The 20,988-nt window shown below is 37.6% G+C and overlaps 1 protein-coding gene across 7 annotated transcripts in view; it reads right to left on the reverse strand.

The window, feature by feature from the left end:
- Positions 1-20,988, reverse strand: part of LOC102229945 (neurexin-2-like) — a 167,429-nt gene that overhangs the window by 72,168 nt on the left and 74,273 nt on the right. For 5 of the 7 annotated variants that reach the window (XM_023341840.1, XM_023341841.1, XM_023341836.1 and 2 more), the window contains 8 exons: positions 19,986-20,369; positions 18,933-19,136; positions 13,198-13,224; positions 7,168-7,287; positions 6,712-7,093; positions 4,990-5,180; positions 4,712-4,885; positions 3,056-3,175 (listed from right to left, as the gene is read on the reverse strand). In XM_023341840.1, coding sequence (XP_023197608.1) covers positions 3,056-3,175; positions 4,712-4,885; positions 4,990-5,180; positions 6,712-7,093; positions 7,168-7,287; positions 13,198-13,224; positions 18,933-19,136; positions 19,986-20,369 — 1,602 coding nt within the window. The remainder of the gene's footprint in view (positions 1-3,055; positions 3,176-4,711; positions 4,886-4,989; positions 5,181-6,711; positions 7,094-7,167; positions 7,288-13,197; positions 13,225-18,932; positions 19,137-19,985; positions 20,370-20,988) is intronic. The other 2 variants (XM_023341842.1, XM_023341839.1) reach the window with 1 other exon arrangement.

Genomic DNA, 20,988 nt, shown 5'->3' on the forward strand with positions numbered 1-20,988 from the left:
CACAAACCAAGCAGAAGTGATTTCAGCTTTTCCTATTATGGGTTAAATGGTTCAACAGAACAGTTTCTTTCTAATCCTTGGTCACGGAAAAATTCTTCAGATTGTCGGTGTTGATAAAATTAACCAAAATTTACTTTCCAGTGTGAAAAGAGGCGAGCTTTGACATCTCATGCTGAATAAAACTACAAAATTCCAAGTATTAATCATTGTTTTTACACAGATCTATTGACCCTAACCAGCCAGCCCATCACAGGTCAACATACAAACAACAAAACATGCGTAGAGTCGTACCGAAGGCTAGCTTAGAGACCAATTGACCTAACATTCATGTTGTTGCACTGTGGACGGAAGTTAGCGTATTCATGCTGAAAGAACCCCAGAGAGGATCTGAATCCAAGAACGTTTTGCTGCAAGGCAAAAAAAAAAACCCCATTGCTACACTGTTCATTGTTTATACACTACAGCAACATTTTGTTTTGCTTCCAAGGACTCAGTGATGGTTCAATGTGAAGCACAAGACTTGTTATTTACTTCAAACAGATCTGATCTATTGGGTTGACCTTTGATATTGGGCTGCCATGCCATTTAAGCATGGGCTTGATTGAGAGGCCTCCCAAAAACGGAGGAGAGATGAAAATCACAAAACCTTCCATGAAATTGGGCTTTTGTTGAATATGTTGTTTTGCTGTGATGTTAAAAGTCTTTTTTTTTGCATAATTTGAAAAACATTTTCTTTAGGAACTTGAGAAAAGAATTGAACTGAAAAACTGGAATCAAGGTCACAGTTCAAAACATCCTAATCACAATAACATGATGCTGGAATCGGAAATACTTTAATAAATAGCTAAGCCGTGTGATTATGTCTCAAAATTACAAAAGTAAAATCAGGTATCTGGAGTTTAAAAAGAAAAATCAGCAAAGGTTGGTGGGAGGATTTATGTGGTTTATTCAGTAGACTTGTAATTAAAACTGAAAACCCACATAGCAACATTATGGAACTCATTTGACATCTTATTCAAGAATAATAAGGATCAACTGCATGTTGTTGCTGTTTATGAGAAAGGGGAAAAAAATTTGGAGGTCTGTTTGTTTCAAAGAAAACAGCTTACAACATAAGCAGAATTATAAGTGGAAAAACAAATGCACTCGCAAGTGACTGAAAGTGAAAAGAGAAATGAGTCAATTTCAAGACAGTAATGTGAAGTGAAAATCAACAAATCAGGGCACACTTTGAAAAGCATACATAAAAGGTTCTCTGAATACAAGACAAAACTAAACTAAGAATGTCCATGGTTCACTTCATCCTTTTAAACAATTTTTTCTTGTGCAACTGTATGAAAGATAAGATCTGCTTTAACAGTAATGCTTTTCAAGCTGAGCTGTAAAGTTACACCTTTGATGCCTCATCTGGTGTCACTTTTGAACACCAGAGACATAACTCAGTCTTCTTTTGACTGAAAAATTTACTCTTTTTTTTTGCTCTGATCTCTTTCTTTTTTTGAAAATAAGCTTGAAAATGGATCTGATCTTACCTTTATTTGTATATAAAGTCCATGGGCCTATCTATCCATCTCCACATATCAGTGTCTCCTTCTTGTTTGCTTTCATTTGTAAAAGTCTGACTGTTTTAAGGAGGATGATCGCCAAGGAGGAGAGTCATCCTTAAATTGTTCTATTCTGACTATTTTTTGTGTGTTTTTATGATTGTTTCCAGCAGATGGTGTTCAGCGCACGGTACTTTCTGCCTCACTTTGCAAATTCCACTGCATGTTTATTCTGAAAGACTAAATATGTCACACATATTCATGAATTATATTAGACAGGCTATGGAATAATCAGCATCTGTAGAACAAGTGTCAAACTTGTGTCACTTTCTTATTCATTTACTGATTGAAAAAAGTCCAGTTTTGAGTTTCCGATCAGCTTTTAGGACTAAGGAAGCTAAACACAGTAATATTCTAGTCACCAGCGGATCTTTCAGTGCATCTCTAGTTACAACCTTTATTGTCTTTGCACATTAATGGATGCTTTTTGAAAACTACAGAAAAGTGTATTTAACTTAAAAAAAAAGCACATCAAGGAAACCCTGCGGTGAGGAAACCGCTTTTGATGACTTCTGCAACATCAAGTGCACAAAGGTTTGCTGAATTTTCTCTTCAGAGTTAAAATGTGAGTGAACAAACATGCTTCTAACCATCAATGACAAAGTATTATCTTTTAATCCTTACGTGCTTTTCGTACTGCTCACTGAATTCTTCCCTCAGACCCAAAACTGCTGTCTTTGTGAGCGAACAAATGAGCTCCTATCCTTGAAGTGTTTTTTTTTATCTTTATATATTAACTTTCTAACCAGAACACCACTTATCAAGAAATTATCCTCTGTTACAGTGCCTGCTGAGCTTATAGCTTAATGTACTTTACCCTCTTAAAAAGTAAAACATAAAACCACATTTTAAAAACAATTACCACAAAGACACATTTCTTGCAGTTATTCTAAACGATTCTGCAGCAAATGAAGCTTAACTTGCCATGGTTGGCCTATTAAACCCAATACTTTTCTATAATTAATATGAGGAGCCCGTGGTAACAGTTGGCTGTATTATTCATAACCTTGCTACATAAGAAATATGTTTTGTTGTTGTAATATAGTGAAATGGTGAGTCATGTGTAACTATGTTTAAAAAGAAAATGCACAGAGAGGAAATAATTATTGCTTGGATTTTGTTGGAATGGTTAACACATTAATCTCATATCGTTGTGTAAAACTTACCTTCAGTCCTTAGATTGTGAATCCTCTAAGACAAAAACTCATTAAAATTCTATTAAGATGTAAATGGAAGCCGTTTCAATGCGTAGCAGGCAGGACACCACCTAAAGGTTTCATCCCTTTAGAGGTAAAAAAAAAAAAACACTGACTGTTCTTTCTAAAGTGTATTTCATGCGTTACTGAATTCTGTATTGATGGTGGAATTTGATCTGCATCGTGTCAGTGATAAGCCCCAAAAAGACATTTTCCAGCATTGTAGCCAGTCGGGCGTGATACACCTCTACTTACGGTCACTGCAGAAAGGTCCCCCGTAGGTGGTCATGGTGCAGTCGCAGGAGAAGCCCTCCCACAGCTGCAGACACACACCTTGGTGGTGGCAGGAGTCCTCTGTGCAGGTTGTGCTGGGCCCTGAAGGGTGTTCACAGTAGATTAAGCAAAGGGCTTTTCACTTCATTTTATGCACCTTTGCTTTTACTCAAGAGGAGTGAATGAAACCAAAGTAAGTAAAACACTTACATATGGCTACCTTTACACATCCAACATATCCAACAATCTATATAGTTTAGGAATGTTGTACAAACAAAATCTTGAGAGAGTGGCCTACATTTGCGTTCAACCCTCTTCAGTTAATAGTTTGTATGTTGCACCAGATTTAATTTAGGGTTAACAGAGTAAATGGGATTCACAGCCACCCATTGTTTCCCTTCCAATTCATAATTCTGCAGTGTGGGATGGATGAATGAATGAATAGTTCTCATGCTTTCCTACAAAAATAAATAAATAGGTTTTCACTGATAAAATATACTGAATACATTGGATAAAGGGACAAAAAACTAAAACATAAATCAATAATAAGTGCATTTTAAAAGTAAATTTTGTTAAGTCATGCCACTTTGATTTCTAATGACAGAATCTCAAAGCCAAGAACTAAAAAAGACCTTTACTACCTTAGGACTAAGACTTTGGGCATTTAAATACATCCAGTCACATTAAAAGAAAAGCACATACTCTGTTAATTCTAGAGTTTTGGTTAATGAATAATCAGGGGTCATTTCTACAAAGGTATATCGAAAGTATATATCCCTGAGTATGCAGGGATTCAATCACATTTTGTTTAGATTCAAGTCGCCTTTTATGTGGGCAATATAGGCATTACAAGGTTGGGTGCATAAGCACAAGATATGAAAGACAACTTATCAATGTGAAACAGATTTTACACGAGGGAATAGCTGACTCTGTTTAGATAGATCTAGGGCTTATTTGCATCTATTTATGTGATTCTCACAGGGAGGGACTTCATAGAGTGTGACCTGGAGATGTTCCTAATGTTTTTGGAATCCCCTGTGTTTGTATTTGGATTATTTTGGCTAAAACTGTTAGTTTAAAAGTTGTTTCTTAAGTTTTGTTCTCTGTGTATTTTGGTTTAGACATATATTTCTTTTTTGTATTAATACTTCTCCTGTTGTTTAGTAGATTATTTTGTGTTTTGGTTCGTCTCCTCTTGTGTTCATTCGGTTCTTATTAATCAACTTCCCTTAGTTTTCCCTTATGGTTTCTTTCCCAGCTGCTCCACATCCCCCTGATTGCCACTCCCAGTTGTCATTACCACTCATCAGCTCTCTCAGCATTTTATTAGGCAGTTTTTATAGATTACATTTTGGACTGTAAAAAAATTACAAAAAAGAAAAAAAAAAAAAAAAAGTCAAAATCCACTCATGGATAAATACTGCAACATTTAAAATAAAAAATAGATTTACTGAATTTGTTTTCTTCCCAATCAATGTGGAATATTTGAGACACCTGTTCAATTCCAAGACCAATCGGGAACAATTAGCGTGCAGTGAGAGGCCTCCTGTCCCTCTGGTTTAATCCCTAATACGCCAAGCTGAACAACAAGAAAACCATTTACAGAAATGATCTGGGATGGGGTTTTTTTGCCCTCACCTCCGCAGCCTCGTTCCACCTCTCCCACCTTGTGAAGGGCATCCGCCAGCAGCTCAGGGAGCCTTCCATTTAAGTCCACAGAAGCCAGACAGCCCTTGTATCCTTCCCGAGAAGCTATTAACCTGGGAAGGCTGCTGTACATGCTCTTTCCAACACCACCGATGTACAGCTCCCCTGGAAAACACCAAGTTAAGAAATAGAAATGCTCTTTAGCAAACTTTAATTTCAAATTAAACAGGAAAATAGTCAGATTTTGATGTAAACTGCATGACTTTTACCTTTTAGGTCCAGGTTTCGGGCTCCGTTGGTGTGTTGGGTAACGGTACGGGAATCAATCTTGAGTACGTGTACATTGTTGTTGTCACGGGAGATCACCACGTTGTGCCATTGGTTATCATTGAGAGGCTTGTCAGAGTTTCCCTTCATTAGTGACGGTCCATTTCCCAAGTCAAACACATAATGAATGTACCTATAAGACAAAATATTTGCTCAAGATCTGTATTTTTAAATTCCTTTCATAACAAATGTCACACATAAATTACCACTAATTCCACTTGGCAACAATTCATTTTCTTTTGCTGCCATTCAAATAAAATAATGTGATTTAATTGCGAACGAGTGTCTTTTACTTCAAGCATAGTCATCAGACAGACTTAATTCAAACTTAATTATGTTAATAATCAAAGTTAAGAACCATCCATGAATGAGCCGCCACACTTCACACAAAACACTGAACAGCCGGAAAATCCTGACAGAAGTGTTGGGAGCCTTTTTTTTTGTCTGTGTTGTCTTTGGGAGCTTCTGCTGCTGGTTCCAGATCTGAACAAGACCTCCTGCTGACTAATTGCTCACTGACAGAGAGTCTGTGCTTGGCATTTCAGTGGGATGATACAATTGCGGCTTTGCTGGCTCTGTTTCCACAGCCACTTTCTGATGTTCTTGCCATGAAAAAATATCTTTAATAGAAAAATAAAAGATCCTTTGAAACATGTCTATGTTATTGATGCTTCTATAGGGGAGCTATCATCGTGTTTTAACTTGAGACTCCTGGACGCCGATTGTCCTCACAAATAATTTAAATAATTTTCTATATCATGCATTTACAGTTCAGGAATTTACATCTAGTATCATATAATTGTGGGGCTTTTAACTTTGAATTTGAAACGTTCTTTCCCCAGAGTGGATTGATTATAGAACAAATAACTTGCATGATGTCGGGTTTCGTCAGTTGCTAAAGGCATAACAAGCTCAGTATGAGTAAACTTTGGATTTTGAAAATTATAAAGATTCTCTTGAAAATAATTTAATTTAGCAGATAAACATTTTTATTTATCCTGACTGACTTAAACAGCAATTATTAAATCTGATATAGTATAGAAGTGAGAAAATAACATGCATGGACTCTTTCCCTCAGTGTATGTCAACATATGGTTTCTGGAAAGTTAAATGACTTGTTTAGCCAATTTTTGTTTAAAAAATGTCTTTAAGATGTATTTGTATTATTTCGACTAGGAAAAAACTTCCATGGGATTAAGAAATAAAAAAAAACCTTTCATGTTTTAACATGAAACATTAACATGACATTCATACATACTGTATGTAAAAGTCCTACTTTAAAGAGGAGTATTATGTAAAATCGACTTTGAGTTTTATATAATATATTATGTTATTCCTTCATCAAAAACAGACCTGAAGTGTTGCTTTGAAATTCTCAGGCATGCTTGAAGAATCCTTGACTCTATTGTGGCAGCCATTCTGGCATGCCTAAATACTTGCTCATACAAAGCACTGCCTATATACAATTGGGAGCTTCATAAAGAGACAGAGGCCAATTTCAAAGTATTAAATTGATAAGGCAAGTTTTCTTACATCATACAGTTAAGTTTTGTTTGATATATAGCATTTTTGCTATATAGTTTGCTATAAAATGGCGTTATATCCCTGTAACACACATTATATCACCCCTTTAAATTGCATGTGTGAAATATCCCATCACTCACCCTTTGACAAGCTCCACCACGATGAAGTCACTGCCATCTCCAGAGTTATACAATATCAGGCCATCCGCACTGGTGGTTTTAAACTGGAAAAAGAGATGCATGGAAGCATAGGCCTGCAAGGTCGAAAAGGCCAAATAGCTGGCTTGAGTTAGGAAAGTTACAGGGTTGGCCACAATGTGCCTCATGCCAAACCGAGCATTAAGCTCGCAGAAGGAAATGTCTCCATTCTTGCACTGGTCCAGATAGAGCATCCCATTGAAAGAGAGCGCTTGCAAGTGGCCGATGAAATTGGAGGGCATCACTGAGATGAAGCGGCGCTCTGTCATGATTCCTGTCTCGATGTTGTTGAACTCCAGGCGGGTGTGGGCACCAGTCATGTGGCCTACAGAACAAACCCATTTATCATGAGCTGCTAAAACACTTTTGATAGGCCAAGTTTCTTTTTCTCATCTCTACCTTCCATTGTCACATTGTCTACTGATAGCTGCAAGTTCTTCCCACGTCGCGCCACCTTCACTGTGTGCCACTCGTTGTCATTCAGCTTCTCGCCTACAAGAAGAGTCTCTGGTCCCTTGCCTAAGAGGAGGAAAGCGTCAAGTGACAATCATATCACAGGGGCGCAGTATCTTTCCACACGAGCACTCAAACTTGAGAAGCACTTACAGGGTGAATACATCCATTTACTTATCACTCACACATACAGCAGAAACATTCAGGAGAAAGCAATAATTTAAATTCACCCCATTTCAAAGTACAACTAAGAACAAAACACCTACAGCGCAGTCATTTTCAGGCTAAATATTTAACGTGTGTTGAGACATTTGTGTGATCTCTGCTGAAAAGCTGTGTTGGCTTACAGCAAAGGGCCTGGCTCGCTCATATAAATTCAACTTTCAGATTTTCTTCACTATCCTCTGCATTTTTCACTGGTTTAAAAATAGGTCACAGTGCAGAGGCTTGCCACTGCAGTACCGTCAACCCGAATCAGTGCCTATGCAACAGGCCGACACGGCAGTTCAAAGGAGTTCTGACATCGCTTGGGAAACTAATTGGCCATGCCTAAGCTGACTTTGCCTTGAGGGGTTTGTCTGTCTAATTGTGCTCAGGGCGCAGGAGAATTACAAGGGACGCATAGAGGGCAATAAATGAAAAACATCAGCTGGTTTCCGAACAATACACTGTTTCATCCTCTGGGAAATAAAACCCGTGCCTGGAGACCTTGTCCGGCTGCAAATTAAGTGTCTCCACGTAGCACATCGCATGACACGGACTGAATATTGGCTATGCACTCTGAGTGGATCAATAACATCAAATCCTGCATCCTTTGCATTCAATGTACTTACTTAGATGGAAAAACAAACCACTGTGCGGAGTCAAGTAGAGCTGAAAAGGCAGAAATGTTTACCTTGTGAATCACTATCATGAAATCAGACATACAGGCAGGATTTGCTGTAATGAAATAGGAGTTTGCAGGACGAAGGGTAGAGGAGGCTGTTCATCTAATCTGTGCTGCTCAGGGGGGAGCTTTGGTGCTATCTAAACATATAAGGCCAAATACACGAATACCCACACAGAAAAAAATGTTACTTCTAGAAAGTTTGGGCCAGGGAAGTAATGATTTATACAGCAGGGAAAATAAACATTGAGCAAACAAATGTTTCCCTCAGAAAATATATTTCTCACGAAGCTATTGACACAAAACTTACACGAGTTCATATGGAGAAATGTAGGCAACTTGGTCCATTAAATTATGTGTAATAAAGCGGAATGGAACATGATCACGGACATTTTTTCAAAGCTTTTTAGAGTAATTACAACTTTAAGTCATCTTCTGTGTAAAAAAAAAAGCCATTTGCATTTCTTAGGTTTGAGTTTGAGATTTTCTTCCACATTACTGTCTTCCAATCTTAAAAGCTTCTGGGGGCCTCTTCTATGAAATCTAATCTTCAAGGAGCTTTATTTTTTGTCTCAGAAATCATTTGAGAGTTTCCTTGGCTGTGTGCTCAGGATCATTCTCTTGCTGAAAAATCCACCGTCGTTTCTTCTTCAGATTCTTATTAAGAAGGTCCCGGTACATTTCTCCATTGATCCTTCATTCGATATGAAGCTTGCCAGTAGAATGCTAGAAACTACTCCCTATCGTGATAGTCCCAGATTCAAACCTCACTGATGATGTGTTTTCCTGTGGTGTGCAGTGCCATATCTTCTCTAAATATTGTGTGTGCCTTAACATTTTTAAAGAGATACCTTTGAATCTAATCTATTCTTTACTTTACTTTTGATGTATGTTAAATTTTCCAAATTGCCTTCAGGAAGCTTTGAATGAGTTTCAGCAATCTATTTCTTCAACAGTGGAGTTTTGAGCAGTGAGCATACACTAAGGTCACCACAGTTCAGTACAATTACTTATTGTTTACATATAAACCACAGTTGCCTTGCAGCAGGAAACTTTAGGATTTGAATTTCAGTCAAGAATGGCGTAAGAGGCTCTTTCTCCCACAGGCAATTTTTAACAAATCATTTTTGAGGAATTTTGACAATTTACACATGTCGAACTTTGACAAACTCCACCTTGGCATTAAAATTTCCTCACACTAATCAAATTTAAACTCTATCAGAGAGAATCTAAGGCAGTTTTAGTGACTTATATGAGCAAACATTAATATGGTAAACTGATGACATTAATTTTGAATGAAGATTTCTGTGGTGAATGATCTTCTGTATAAATTTTAAGTTTTTCTAAAAACGAACTGCAGGGGGATGCTTGCAGGTTTAATTATTTCATTTATATCTTTAAAACTGTTGAATTAGTTGTTTTGATTCCTTTCTATGTCAGAATTATCCGGGCTATTACCTACATCTGTTTTTCCTTTTACAAGAATTCTCTTAAAACTTTTAAAAGCAATCTCAATAATTAGCAGTAATCAGCAAAAAATGGCATTACAGCAATCAGAATCTCTTCTTATAGTTTCTGACCAGCTTTTTGAAAATTTCCACTGGTATTTTTAAAGATATTTAAGGTTGGAAGGCCTCTTTGCCATCACTCTAATTTTTTGTTCAGTCTATTGATTCTCGGTCAGATTCAAGTTTGGACTCTGGCTGTTCCACTCCAAAACTTTAAAAGTTCCTTTATTCAGAAGAAACATGTTCATTAAATTACTTTTAACCCGAATCTGCCGAAGGAATTAATAATTTTGGTTTTAACTATTTTCTGATTGAAACATAAAATACACTTATACTTTACGGTATTACTATATTGTTTGCATAGTGTTGGATCCTTTAAAAAACATATGCTCAACTTGCATATGTTGAGCATAAGGGTTAGGAAACAGATGTCTCACAATGCAGTGATTGTCTTGCTATTTTGTCTGTCATTAAGAATTTAGTGAAGAACTCAGATAAAAAATGTTTGATGAGGACATTGTCCTCTACATATTTCTTTCTCATCTTAGTGCATCAAGTGATTTTTAAATTTAAAAGCATCTGTATCTACCATATAGTATCAAAGGGCTGAAACCCCATTGTGTGGTTTAACACACACAAAAAAATTGTTTTGTGACTGAAAATCAATTTATTTGTCCTCAGTTGCTGATCCATACCTGAAATTTGTGTTTCGACGATAAATTTGATGCTGCAACACATTCACCTGATGGCTCTTTTGTCCTTCATTAGTTTAAAACAGATTCTAAAGAGATGTTCTTTAAAGAAAAAAAATTAAATGAATTAAAATTTGCAAGTTGAACATCCTATGTTTAACTTAGGATGTTTAACTAATTTAAACATCCTAACTTAGTCAGCATTTATATGATAGCCTATCAGTAATTATAAATAAACTATATAATAAATGTAATAAAAGTGCATTCTTATAAAAGACAGAGATCTAGCTCTGATTCAGCAGGAGGTATTGAGATGGTGGACTGTGATGTATATTCTTCCGGGCATCTGACCATAAACTCTTTGAAATCTGGCTTCCTTTCAAACCTCCTTCACTTCACAAGCTCTTCTTCCAGAAGCTCAAGCCCTAGCCGCCCATGTAAGGAGTCTGTTTTGTCCAGTTTGATCCTCACTTAAAATTGAATTTGATTAATACTCTCAAACAAAGACGACTTCAAAGGTGCCGCCGCAGCTATACAGGTCATCCCTGCGAGCGCGCCGAGACCCAGCCGTGCGTGACGTGCATGTTAATCGAAGCGTGTTATAGTCATTTTGTAATTTGGTGCATCTTACTTCAGAAGCATCTAGTGGCCCATTATTCTGTGGTTATACAAGAATTAATTAAGGGCGCTGTAACAGGATTTGTTAAACCAACTTTTACCCTCCCTGTGTGCATCCAGTGATGGATGGTTTCCAGGCACTGTCTGCAGAGAAGCTCATTCTCTGGTCCTGTCACAATTATACATCAAATATCTTAATTATCAACCTTGGAATTTTATTTATTTATTTTTTTTATGTCCTCCATGAAATTAATAGAGCAGATATATTTTTAACTCGCTCAGAGGTTTGGTGCTGCTTGGTTCAGCATTCTTTTGTCACATCTGTCGATTAGGCTTTTGCATAGGCCATCATCTTTTAAAAATATCTGGAAGCCATTTAATTACACACATACGACACATATGTTCTATGATCAATATGTGAAAGTGCATTGCCATCTGCTGGCACACATTGGGACTTTTTTTTTTAAACCCAGACAGTTAAAGGAAAGAGGGGTAACTGCTCGCTTTAGCCAATTTCACAATTTTTTGTTATATTACAATTTTCTACTAGGCGCAGAAAATCTTAAAAATAATATCTTTAAGATAACTATTCACACACATACATAAACATTCCCTCTACTTACCTTGATCAGATAAAGAAAGTGCAATCAATTGAACATAGGGGGCAGCAGATTAGTCTTACAGATGTGCAATAAATCTGTTGCAAATGTGCCCTTATATGCCTTTCAAAGACGTTAAAGCTTCATCTCCAACTAATAAATTTATAGGATTACAGGCTGAGACCAGGTCTTAATGAACTGAAAATGTTGCATTTGCGAGTCTAATAAAAACTACTCTGATTAGGGTTTTCATTTCATGTAATAAGAAATGCATAATCACGCACACTAATCCTGTAAATCACTGAGAAATGGAACATTTAGACATTTTATTCAAAAATAATCCGAAATTATTGAAACACAGAGGTTGCAAACAACCTGCATTGCAGAAGTAACTTTTCCCAGCGTCTATATAAAGCATGTTCACAGCTTTCCTGGTGATACATTTTATCTGTTTCTAACACTGCTGCTATCTCAGGCAGAGCCTAAATTGCCTGCCTCTTGCTATCTGTTGAGCACCACAATCTTCATCATGTATTTGACTGTGCTGAGATATAAAATATCGCTACATTTCATAGGATTGAATTCCAGAAAATCAATTGTGTTGATCTAAAGGAAAGCCTTCTTTTGATGCCTTGCTGGTTTTGAAAGACTTAAACAGTCATTCTTTTATTGATTTTTATTCTAAGTCGTTTATTCAGCCAAATATAAGTCCAGGATTAAGCTAAGAGTCATTATCAGGAAAATAAAATGCTTGTTGAAATATGCCATAAAAATTCCTCATGAATGTTAGGTGGAAATATTTAACTCTACTCATGGAGTCATTAAGACATCTTGAAATTTTTTGTTGTTGCTGTGATACTCATTTTACTGAGTATTACTTACTGAAGGGTAACATTTAGGATATATTATATATTAATAGAGTCCCAATAATTAGCTGGGCTTACAATCGAGACACTTTTAAATAAGATTCTGGCAAATCTCAGTACCTGTGGTTGGTGCATTGTATGTGACCAGTTATTCTTTAATTATTAGTCTTAAGCTAGTTTATCCCAGCTAATCTTATTTTGATGCAGCATATAAAGGCAGTTCTGACAAACTATTTGTTGCAATTCTAATGTAGGATCATGCAAACTTGCACTTTACTAGTTTGCATAATGTCACACCAATTCCTGATTAAAACATACTTAATGTATGATTATCTCTACTTGCCATCTTCACTTCTGCTTTTTTTAAGTCTTGGATCTAATTTACTCATGAGGAAAAAAAAACTGCTAATTATTCTTAAGCTAAACCCATTTGTCTGGCATGAGAGCCAATTAGCAAAATGCAAACAGATAATTAACTGAGTGGCAGTAGACTAGTATATGTCAAATTTAGCTACATTTGATTACTGCATTATGGAGCTAAAATAATTAGAAAACATGTAACTAGATTGTTGGGTTTCCTGAGCAAAGCACAAAGGGATCTAATTACATTTAGCTGTGCAGCTGTTCAGTGAATAAAGGTCTCATTTTTGCTGTTATCTGTAATGGTACTTCAGAGAAACAGCAGCAACAGTAAACAAGACGAATGTTCTGTTTCATGAGGGGGGGAAAAGGAAAGAAGAATATAAATATATCACAGTGCATGTTCTCTAAATCATGGAACGAAAGATAATCATAGGAGACACTTACTGAGATTACAGTCTATCCTGATACAATCTGGTGAGAGAGAGAGTGAGATGGTGAGATTAAAGGAAAAAAAGAACAGCACAAAAGAGGAGAATATTTCACATCCTTCAAGGTATATTCTGCAGACAGTTCAGTGCTTTTCAGAGCCCACCATCCGGGGACAGCCTCGAGAGTCTAAACCGCCACTTCCCTCCCTGTAGTTTTCACAACAAACCAGCGAGAGAAAGGACAAAGCTCACTGTGTGTCTGGCTCTGCTGGAGGCATAACAGAGCACATCAAAGTTCGGATCAATAAGAGCTTTATTGACCATAAAAGTAAAGGTGCACCAGCTTTACTTTGTTTTCCGCATGAGTACCGGCTCTGGCGAGGCTGCTTATGCTTAGCTTTTGGCAGAGTTTGATTGTTTCAGAAGCCGTGACTGATAGTTTTACTGACATGTGCTCTAGGGTAAATCAGCAAACATGCACCGCTGTGAGGAAAGTCGTCTGAAGAAGATAACGAAAATAGAAAATGGAACATGTGCTAAATTTGAGCATGTCGTGCAGCTGATATGAAACAACTTCAAACATATCAGCAGAGCAAAAAAACATTTACGATAAAGATTTATTCATGTATTTTTCTATTTAGATAACGCCAGATTGGCTTTTTAACATCTGTAACAACTATGCAATAAACAGCTTATGTTGTAAAATTGTATGTTCATAATTAAAAACAAAGCTTGTGACATTTTTTTTTGTCTACGGTTTTATTGTGAAGAATCACATTTAAACAGTTTCATTAAACTTCAGGTCATTTCACTCCTTGACCAATGTGCACCTTGTTTGTTACCCAAAAATTACTATTTCGTCTCTTCCCACTTCCATTTGTACCTTCAAACAGATTTTAGTATACTCATGTACTTCAACCATCTTAGGCTAGCTTACATTGTACAAGCTAAAGCTTGTGATCAATGCAGTTACGTCTTTATGCCCTGGTCCATTCCACTCTAGATTTACTCTGCATGCGTCTCTGCTCGGATGCGTACTTCACCAGCAGAGTGAAGCCATTTGTGACTTTCGTGCTGCAGAAAGTCATTTTCCGCATGTTATTGAAAAGCTGTTGACTGAACACAACATGTTACTGGGTCACATCATTGTGATGGTCAAGGTCCCCAACGTGATTGACGATTTCTAAATAAATGCGGCTTATGTTTTTCTTATCTTCATGACATATTTTTTCACCGATGCGACTTGGACTCAGGAGCGCCTTACAGTCTGAAAAAACAATTTTTTCATTATGGGTTTTCATGAAAGTTTATTTGTATATTATATTATATTATATTATATTATATTATATTATATTATATTATATTATATTATATTATATTATATTATATTATTCTCCTGCAGTACAGCTCTCAGAACTTTCGTTGTTTGTATGCAAGTTTTATGACAGTTGACTTTTTGAATGGCAATTCTTAATTCATGTGCAAAATGAATATTAAAAGAACTGAATGATTTACTATGCACAATTAAAACCACTCCTTTCCATCTCTAGTCTGTACTGAAACCCTGTATACAGTACATGAAGGGAAGAATAAGAACAAAGTAAACACTTGATCCCAAGAACTGTTTGGTTATTAAGTAATACAAACTGACTGATGCGATTTTGATTAATGCATTGCTGGTTTGATAGTTAACTCTCTAAATGTTTAGGCTGATGCACCTTTATTCAAAGAATGTATGGTATTTCAACTGAAGTTGCCATTAAGCCTCATTCTATAGATTTAATGGCAATTTATTTACCATGTTAAACAGGGAGGAAAAGTGGTGATTTGCACAACCTGCAGCCACAGTCAAACTTACACCTTACGAAACTATTAAAGCACAAATCTAATGCATTATTGACATCCAAAACTGATTGGATCTTTCAAGTTAACAAGATATAACATTTTTCAACTCAAAAATAGATTAATCCAGATAAGACACATTAAAGTTTGGAAAATTTAGACAACCTGAGGAAATGTACAACAATAGACTGGTGTAAATCAGGTGGCGGCGGAGTGCTCTCAGGCTGTCAACCATCACAGAGCAGTGGAAACAGACACCCAGAGACCTGAGAGTTTTCTGATGCTGGCGTGTGTATGTGTTTCTTTGAGTCTGTGTGTCTGTGTGTGTGTCCATCACTGGCGCTTCCTGCTCAGTGAAGTGACTCTAAACTGGACAAGCCAGCAAATGTGAGGGGAAGGAACGACAATGGGTCCATCTACAGTGTGAGGAGTTTAAGTGGTGATATTTCAGCGTAATGATGGATCAGGTCTCTGACTGCCCTCTCCTTGAACTGCAGACAAGCCATTGAAGGGCTGATAGAGCCGAGACAGTCGGGTGGGACCCGACCCCAGGATGAACTGAGAGGAGAGAGACAGGGAGACAGGTATAGCTAGAGAGAAATAAAGAGGCAGACGAAACATGCACATGTACAGTTGTTTAAAAAGGTGCAGCATCCCTTGTTTTGTTGGGCTTTATTAAAGCACAAATAAGCTCATTGAAAAGGGTTTTGTTTGACTAAGATGGTGGAAGCATTATATTTTGCACTTTAATTAAAGTCAATATTTAAATTTTTTAATTTAATACTTAAATTAAATTTTACCAATGGAATAGTCACTTTCCCTCAGTCTGCCTGTTTGGTTTGCATCAACAGCTCATCAGAAACTTCCTCTTTTTTTGTTTAACAAGTCCCTATATCATTCTCCATCCTTTCCCAAGCATAAGCTCACTGGTTTTCACTATTATTTGCATCGTTCCCTGCATTATGCTGCCCACGCTCCACATTCTGTTTCCCTTGTGCATTATATGCAAGTTTCTTGTTGCCTTTATAAATATAACCTTTTACTCTGCTTATTCCTGGTACTTGTCTGCCTGGTAGAGTGCCTCTACTTTAAACTCATTAAACATGACACATTTTCTGATATATAATGTTGCCTACCACATGACTGAAGCTTAAATGGTTCCAGATGGCAATCTCTCCGTTTGTCTTTCTGTGCCAAAACCTTTTCAATAAAGGTTAAAATTTCCACAGTATTTCCTTAAACATGCACGAGTGTAATTGATTTGCTTTTCCACCGAGAAAATCTGAATAACTGATCTGCACTGCTTAATTTGACCAGGCTACCATGGAAACACTGATTTTTATCAAATGTCAAAGCCACTCCCTGTACTTTCTTTTTTTATATATAACAATGACTCTCATAATGAAATTAGGACAATACACAGAGGGTCAGGGTGATTTTAAATGAAGTGAATTGACTACAAGAATGTGCATACTAACTCTGGCTCCAACATCCTATCCAGTGGCATGCGGTCAGGGGAGGCAAGTGAGGCACAGGCTCACCTGTCATCATGGAAAAATAATGATAAAATAATTTTAATTGCTATTTTTACCCTGTGGTTTGTACTACAAAGTATTTATTTTTCATTTAGCTTTTGATTTTTTTTCTCTTTAAAATCGCTGAATTTTCGCATTTCAGCATTCAAATGCATGTGAGGCAGCAGCGAGTTGAGCCTCACCTGGGATTGCGCAAGCTCTCGCTAACTTCACTGGCTGCCATTCTATGGGAGCAAGTTCCTCCTGTCTGAACATCGCCAATAAAATGGTTAAAAACATTTAATGTATGAACTAATTTTTCATAATTTAACTTATGTACAGTACAGACCAAAAGTTTGGACACACCTTTTAATTCAATGAGTTTCCTTTATTTTCATGACTATTGACATTGTAGATTCACACTGAAGGCATCAAAACTATGAATAACACATGTGGAAATATGCACTAAACAAAAAAGTGTAAAACAACTGAAAATACCCCTTATATTCTAGTTTCTTCAAAGTAGCAACCTTTTGCTGTGATTACTGCTTTGCTACTACTCTGCATTTTCTTGATGAGCTTCAAGAGGTAGTCACCTGAAATGGTTTTCACTTCATAGGTCAACCTGCCCTGTCAGGTTAATAAGTGGGATTTCTTGCCTTATAAATAGTCATGAAAATAAAGAAAACCCATTGAATTAGAAGGTGTATCCAAACTTTTGGTCTGTACTGTATATAATGTACAGTGTTTTTTGTCACCAACTGTGTGTGTAACGTGTTTCGTGTGCTAAGGAGCGATCAGAAACGGCAGAGAACAGATTCGAGGTGAGGCAGGCAGTTCTCCTGCCTCATGGCAGGGGGCGCTCATGATCCCAGACATTGTGACTCCACAACTGCAGAGTAAGAGACGATAACAGCGAGCTAGCCATGGAGCTAGCCATACAGTAAAATGCAGCGATATATTTAGTTTTCTCCTCTTACCACAGCAATCACTTATTAATAATCACAATGAAGCCTAAAACCATGCTACTGCAACAGACTGAATGTTCTGCTTTTTGTGTGGGAAACATTTCAGTGCGGTTTTTTTTGTGGCGTTGTTGTCAGTCGCTATGGTAAAGAGTCTGCTGACACAGAGAGCGAGAAAGACGTGGTTTTGAGTTGTACTTAAACGGGTTTCCCCTTTGCTGTGGAGCACAGCACGAAATTAATAATATCTACATGTCCAAGTTTAATTGAGTTAACGGATTTATTCTACTGCGGCAGCGCAGCTATGGATGACATGTAAAAGAATAGACTTCGTGTCCTCCAGCTTGTCCGCATGCGCGAAATTTCCATATGTAAACAGTAACATGCAGGGTGTCTATATTTGTAAATCTGATTATGATTAAGTCAGTGCCTCACCCGCTATGAACCTCACCGCACGTCACTGATCTTGTCATATTGTCATTGTGCTAATTTTGCGCTCAAAATCAGCATGGACAATTATATATTTTGTGAGTTTGCAAAATGATTTTTTTTCAAAATTATATTCAAATGTTAAACCATAAATTGACTATATTTAAACCATTCTTAATAAGTTTTCACACCCACTCCTGATTACTGTTTGAACTGTTGAATCAAGGAATCAAGTCAACATCAAAGAGACAAAATCGATCATATAAAGTAACACTTCAAGCTCCAATCTAAAGACATTCAAGTCTGAGACTTTGGGACTTCAGCAAACACAGTGAGAGTCATTATCTGAAATGGAAAAGTCATAGGACAATTGCAAACTGGCCTACCAAAATCACTCCAAAAGTGTATGAATTGCACTGTCCTACCTTCACTTTCTAGGGGTGCAGATTATACCCAGTTATGCGCGATTTTGTTAATCTGCATACCTACATTTATTATTCACATTAAATACATTCAAATGAACCATCTCTGCTGAATCTAGAATCCCTTTTCAAGAAAAAAAAAAAATTTAATTGTAAATAAATTCATGCAGTAAAAACAACAATACTTGCTCCATATGGTTGCACCTTTTTATGGGTTAAGATATTTAGTGACTTAACCCATAAGTCACTAAAAATGACACAAGTTATGTAGCACAACTTTTGCTACATAACGAAACGCCTCAAGAGTTTCAAAATAAGACTTTTAATGTTAGGTGTGAATGATCATAGCAAGAGTTTTCTACTTCAGTAGTTCAGATTTTTGGTCAAATTCAACATTAAAACAATTTCAAGCTCCAACAGACAGACGAGAGATGTGTTTATCTTTTTAGACAACTGTAGTTATTGTGCATGAAGATGTGAATGGAAGAAAGTCTAACTAAACAAATTTCATTTGTCTAGGTGACACGTCCTGATAAGTCAGGTGGAATGATCTGCTTAAATTTGCTGCAGCAGCTTTACCCAGGTTGACAGTGAGTTTGACTCTGCCTCCGTCCAGCTCCACGCGTAAGGTGTCCGCTGACTGCTGAGATGTGGTGGCCATCAGCAAACCAAAGGCCCTCTGGGACATGAACCGCAGGGACACGTCCTCGGCCTCTGTGTGCAGCGTCCTCGGCAGCACCACCTTCAGATACATGCTGCCATCATAGCTCACTGCTGTGGCCTCTGTGCAATTAGGGAACAGGAGTGTCTTAATGGACACTGAAATCAATAAACACTAAATAAAAAAATAAACAGCATTTATGAAAAAAAAACCCTGAATCCCCTGTTGAGACAATCTTGGGGACAGAATGATAAAGTTTTAGACTGCAGTTTTCATCAGCCGCACCAGATGGCAGAAAAAGCCTGGAGCAGATGAAGGCAGGGGGTGAGAAATGCGGCGGCAATTAAATTTCCGAAGGATTTATTCCCATCCCAATGCAATACAGGAGGGATTTTCATACATCCGTCATATTATTAGCTGCCAATGGATCTGCGTAATTTGGCCTCTCCGTGAGAAAACCATCTGCATGGATAATGCAAAGCGATTCAGGGTGAACGACTCTGCCCAAGCACCAGTGCATCCCTAATGAAACGCACAACACACACGCACCCGCACAACACAGACAATTCATTAATGAACTACTCGACTGTGGGAAAATACTGCTATTTACTTTAGAAGGCCTTAAATAAAACATTATTTTTTTCCCAGTGTGCTGTAATTTTTACCAAACTGCTTTCAAGACATAAAGCAATATTTGGAGGTGAGTTCATGGATCTCATTTAAATACATATGAGAATCTAAAGAATGATCCACTTGCAACCGCAAATTAAATTTCTGTGGAGGCCTGGGATATTAGGTCAGATGATAAATTTTCTCTGTATCTACATTATTCCTGTCTGTGCAGTCACTTTTTACACCTCGCCTAATAAATAAAATACAACCCAAAGTGTGCTAAAAGCATCCCTGCAGCATTTTAAAATCACTTGTCCCCTCCATGCAGCACCACCACCATCCCTTCCAGAGACTCTTACCCTTCTCACAGCTGGGGCCCACGTAGCCTGTGCCACCGCAGTCGCAAATATGCCGATTCCAGCCCTCTCTGCAGTGTCCGCCATTGGCGCACGTGTCTCTGGAGCACCTCAGATGAGTCTCCCTGGTGCAGAAACTACTGACACCCACGGCGCTCTGCACCTCAGCCAGCCTCCACAGGTTGCGGCTCTGTCCATCGATGAACAGGTCCCTCACGCAGCCCACGAAGCCGAGGCCGAGGGAGGCTGTCCACACCTCAGGGGGCAGAATGAGGGCTTGCCGATCTTCGGGTAAACCTCCCAGATACATGTCTCCATCCAGGTCAAGGATCTCACTGCCCTCGTTGGCGGTGAAGGGGATGCTCTGGCTGTTCACTGAGATGAAGCCTGTGGGGTGGACATTAACACTGAACCAATTTGAACTCGTAGAAGGGTTTTGATGCTTTGGAAAAGAAAAAGGAAACAGCAGCTGGGTGTGGGTGGTGCTGAGTGAAATGCATAAACAAAGTATAAGGCTACGGTAATGGGAACCAACTCGCTAATTTTGAAGGATCCACATGAAGACATTGCTCAGTGTTTAAGAGCTTAAAATTTGAATGAAGGTTCAAATTAGATATCCACATTTTGCTCACTGTATAACAGTGACTCATAAGCGTATTCAGTGCTCTTGAGCTTAGTCTTATGTGTAAATTGTTTCCATGTAATTGAGCAACACTAAGGTCCAGATAGTTGTGAAGTGAAAAGAAAAGGATACATGGTTTTATTTATTTAATTTTTTTACAAATTACTCTGTTTTTCCTCAGTGAAATTCAGCGTAGACAGAATGTTAGAAGTCACCAAATTATTAAATTATTAAACACTGTCCACCTGTTTATGATTTTAACTCAGCACAAATAAAAAGAAGCAGCCATGAGGCTTATGGTAACACTGGAGGAGCTGCAGAGCTCCATAGCTCATTTGGGGCAATCTCTATATGGAAGAGAAAAGAAATGTGAAAACATATAGA

The sequence above is a fragment of the Xiphophorus maculatus genome, chromosome 11 (genome assembly GCF_002775205.1).
Source record: "Xiphophorus maculatus strain JP 163 A chromosome 11, X_maculatus-5.0-male, whole genome shotgun sequence".
Taxonomy (NCBI): domain Eukaryota; kingdom Metazoa; phylum Chordata; class Actinopteri; order Cyprinodontiformes; family Poeciliidae; genus Xiphophorus; species Xiphophorus maculatus.